The 4,571-nt window shown below is 58.9% G+C and overlaps 1 protein-coding gene across 1 annotated transcript; it reads right to left on the bottom strand.

The window, feature by feature from the left end:
• Positions 1-458: 458 nt before the first annotated feature.
• COQ4 (coenzyme Q4) lies at positions 459-4,569 on the bottom strand (the record flags this gene model as incomplete). The annotated part of the gene is made up of 6 exons (XM_010721128.3): positions 459-1,202; positions 1,449-1,542; positions 2,135-2,264; positions 2,587-2,689; positions 3,817-3,913; positions 4,440-4,569. Coding segments are annotated over 6 exons (717 nt in total), but the record flags the coding sequence as incomplete, so codon positions are not given.
• Positions 4,570-4,571: the final 2 nt, after the last annotated feature.

The following is a 4,571-nucleotide window of genomic DNA, read 5'->3' on the forward strand; positions in this document are numbered from 1 at the left end:
ACGGCGTGGCCTGGTGTGCGCGCAGGGAGATGCTGCGCCGGGCGGGGGGGAGGGAGGATCGCAGCACCTGCTCCATGAGCTCCTCTGTTTCAGAACGAAATAAACACCTCCTCGTCCCGATACGCACCGCAGCGAGCAGCAGGGTGGCAGCCAGCCGCACGCACGGCATTTCTGGCATAGCGCGGCACCCGTCGTCACCACTCCAAAAAAAAAGACAAATCCGCAGTGATGTGGCAAAACCGGGAGGCGAAGCTGCCCGACCTCCCGCATCCGGACACGGACACGTCACCTCCCGTGGGCCGGAACCGTCCCAGGACGCGGTGGCACAGCCCGGCGCTGGGGCGGCCCACGGTGACGTCTCGTGGAATCCCGGACCCGAAAAGTGCCGAGGTCTCACGTCACATCTCCCCACCAGACGGGGAGAGAAGGCGGGTGGGAGGAGGGAGAAGGAACCACAGCTCCACCACAGGTTTTATTGAGCAAGAAGGAATTTCAACAGCAAACCTCCCCGCACGCAGCCCCGCCTGCCCTGTGGCTCTGCCCCTGCTCTGCAAACAGCCGCCGGCACGCTGAACCCTCAACCCGCACTGCGAGCAGCGCCCGGATGCAGGGCAGCGTCCAGTCCTGCTCCCCTAGGACTCTGCCCTAATCCCCATCACACCACCTCACCGTCAGAAGACAATTCCTATCAAAAACCTCTCACAGTGACATTTTTGACGAGGAGGGCCTCAGGCCTGCATGGCCTGAATTTGCTGTGTCTGCATTCACTCCCAACCCAGCAAAACCCAGCTGTAAAAGCACGGCAGGACTTGGCCATCTTTCCGCCCGCTGACAAACAGCAGAAGAGGTCACATTTCGTCAGGGCACGGGGAGGTCTCTCCCAACAGGGGGCTGCCAGTTCTTGACAGGAGGGAACAGCACCAGGTCGGGACCAGCAGAGTCACACTGCGCTCATGCGGCAGGAGGAGACGGAGCAGTGCAGGGAACAGCTGCCAACGGGGGATCCCTCACTTTCCCCCCCCCCGCCTAAAGCATGAGCTCACACACGGACAGCCGGAGGGGGGAAGATGCCAATTTCCTCCCGCAGGGACTCCACGCTCTGCTCCCAGCGCTGCTCATAATACACATTGAGGACACAGCTGGCGTTGCGCCCGCTCCGGACCGCCCATGGAACCAGCTCGGTGGCCAGGACCTGCAGCTTTCTGCAACAAAGGGCACAGAAGACAATGGTTTTCATTTCCACGTTTGGCTTTCTATTTCCTCTTCCAAGTCCCTGTTCCGGGCAGATGCAAACCCTACGCCCCTGCACCCTTCAGCACTCCTGCTTATCTCACAGGGGAAACTGAAGCATGGGACGGGACTCTGTGTGGGAAGGTTACAGCCAGCAGCAAACCCAAGATCAGAACTCAGGTTAACACTGACTCTCATCAGACAGCATCACTGCCTACCGTACGTTGAGACGAACGGGGCCAAACGCTGCTCCCAGCACACACATGGGCAGCCCCGTCTGGACGGCTTCAAACCATTTCACCACGACCTCACCTGGGAGGAAGCAAAGCGCCGTGAGCAGGCACAGGGACGGTCCCACACCGGGACAGGAGCCCTGCACTGCCCCCCAGGGACAGCCTGGCAGCCACCCCCAGAAGCAGCACCGCTTGTCACTACCCCACAAGCCTGGGCATGGCCCAGGCAGGCTGGGCTCCTGGAGATCTTTAGCGATGCTAAATGAGGATTTTCCCGTGTACCTTTCCCCATCTCCCAGCATGGGAAAGCCCATTTCAGCCATTGTCACATCTCAGCCAGAACCTTCCAAGGGACCAGAAATGCTGGTTCCTGCTGGCTCACCAGCAAGGCTCAGCTTGTGACTTTGAGTCAGACACAAAATGAGGGGAAAGGACACGGGGATGCAGATAAGGAACCAGGAAACCCCTAAGCCTGCACTCAGAGCTTGCAAAACTCCACATCATGGTTAACCCAGCAGGCACTGAACACCCACAGATGACAGACAACAGCGGTGCAGGACAGGGATTGCGGCCAACCTCCCTGTGCACCTCTGTGGGCTGGGGATCAGGGATTCCGATGGGCCAAAAACCATCACTGGGGTTGATGGGCAGCATGGAACGTGGCAGCTCACCCAGCATGTTGGTGGGCATGCCCAGCAGGGTGTGCATCAGGTCGTGCACTTCCCGGTACCGCTGGATCACGTATGCCAGCTCTTCATCATCCACGAACTTGGCTGGCATGCGGGTGTCTGGAGAAACCTTCTGCAAGGGCAAAGAGGTGCAGGTCAGCCAGAACTCGAAGCCTCTGATTTCAATCTTTAACACACAGCAATGCAGAGCTCCCCATCAGCGCATCTCTCAGCCCCTAATGCTGTGAGTATCATTTACACAGACAAAACACACGGGCTGCACAACACTGAGGATGCATCACCCACACCCAGCATCACATCCCGACCTCCCAACTCCCACCAATTCCCTTCATCTCCTCCAGCTGCCCTATGGGCTTCTCCACGGCCACAAGCTCCCTCTAAATCTCATCTGTGCTCCTGGCACAGAGACCACCACAGTGAGATCTCACACTCACGTTGTCCTCCAAGAAGCGGACGTATTCACGGCCCAGCGTGCCGTCTGGCAGCCCCCGCAGCCGGGCCATGTCCAGTGTGGAGAGGCGGATGCGAGGCCGCTCCCTGAAACAGAAAGCACTGAGCATCGTGTGGGACCCACACACTGGGGGCCCTGGGCAGAAGACCTGGAAACCCCTCCCTGCTCTTCCCTGCACAGCCCCCAAGTGCTCCCACCAGGATGTGTTCTTTAAGGAGTCCACCTGAGGCCCTGGCAGTGAGAACTGCCACCTATTGCCACTCCAGCAGCTCTGGGAGGAGAAGTGCAGTGCCTGCACCGAGCCTGGCTAGCAGTCAGGCCCAGGGAGTGGATCTCAGTGCCCCTGTGAAACAGACAGACTTCAAAGCAACAGCCTGAAAGAGAGGAAGGTGTTTGTTCTAAATGCAGGTTTCGCTTCTTTCCTACTCAGGCTTTCATTGGCAGCCATGTGGCGGCCAAGCACAGAAAGGCCTCCTGTCCAGGCTGGTGGCAAATAGGCACCATGCAGCACTGGGACGGAACAAAAGCCCTTTTCAGGACAAATTCTCCTCCTGATAAAAGCCTGCGGTGAATCCAGGAGCTGCCCAGATGCCAGGGAGATAAGCAGGATGAGCACCAGCTCTACCCTGGCTGCAGCAAATGCTTCCTTGTATCCCTCATCAGCTGGAGGGACTGGAAAAAAAAAAGAGGAAGGACAGTGAGATCGTGGTTAATCAAAGCCTTATTGAGTCCCTCCTGGTCCTCAGACTTGTGCTCAACATGTCCCTGCAGACACAGAAGCAAAAGCCATCAAGTCTTATCCCACAGCTTAGGGAGATGCCGTGGGTGGTGGAATGAAGGCATGGAGGTGCCTATGGAGAAGACAAAACAGTGGGGTGGAGTCCCCAGTGGAGGAAATGCTGCAGAGGACGAAACAGAGAAAACACACTGCATCCACACAAAGAGAGACAGCACCTGCCAGTGGCAGCAGAGCAGAACAGACAGCGATGTTGAAACAGGGCCCAGGGGCTCCGTGCTGCTGCTCCTGGATCTGCTGCAGGGCTTTGCTGAGCACTAAGCACAGAGCAAAATCCACAGCCGGGAGGCTCAGAGCTGACAGATGCCTGAGCTCCTCAAATGGCAGCAGTGTGGGGCTCTCCTTTACAGGGCCCAGGGGGCAGAGGGATGGGGTCTGACACAGGTGGAGGGTCAGGGCCGGGTGCGGGGGACGCACTGGAGGATGCGGTAACCTTCAGGGTCATTCCTCATCCTGTCTCGCAGCTTGGGCAGGGCAAGGCAGCCCGTGGTCTCACCGAGGACTGCCACCATGTCTGAAAGAGAGACCGCACAGTGACACACCAATAGCACAATCCTGCACACGTTTTGCATTTGCTGCACCTGGACACATTTGGTTGACATGGGAGGAAAGGGGGCACCGAGTGCTGCAGGCAGGCAAAGACCTGCTTGGCAGGGGCTCACAGAATCATTCAGGTTGGAAAAGCCCTCTCAAGTCCAACCCCAGCCCACCCCCATGCCCACCGACACGTCCCTCAGTGCTACATCTCCGTGGAAAACCTCTGTAGATGGTGACCCCAGCACTCCCTGGGCAGCTGTGTCAGTGCAGCACCGCTCCTTCTGAGAAGAAACGTTCCCCAATACCCAACTGAACCCCTCAGCATACATGGGGCCATCACCTCTCATCCTACCGCTGTTCCCCAGGAGCAGAGGCCGGCCCACCTCACCACAACTCCTTTCAGGGATTGCAGGGAGCGACGAGGTCTTCCCCGAGCCTCCTCTGCTCCACACTCAGCCATCCCATCTCCCTCAGCCTCCACTCCGTACCCCAGCCCCACGCACCGTGTCTGTAGGGGTCCCACAGAGCCGCGCACGCCGAGCCGGCCGCCAGCAGCGCTTTCTGCAGCGGGCTGGTCGGGATGTGCCCGGGGTACAGCGGGACGCGCCCCACCGGCTGTTCTTCCTCCTCCCCAT

The sequence above is a fragment of the Meleagris gallopavo genome, chromosome 19, assembly GCF_000146605.3.
Source record: "Meleagris gallopavo isolate NT-WF06-2002-E0010 breed Aviagen turkey brand Nicholas breeding stock chromosome 19, Turkey_5.1, whole genome shotgun sequence".
NCBI lineage: Eukaryota > Metazoa > Chordata > Aves > Galliformes > Phasianidae > Meleagris > Meleagris gallopavo.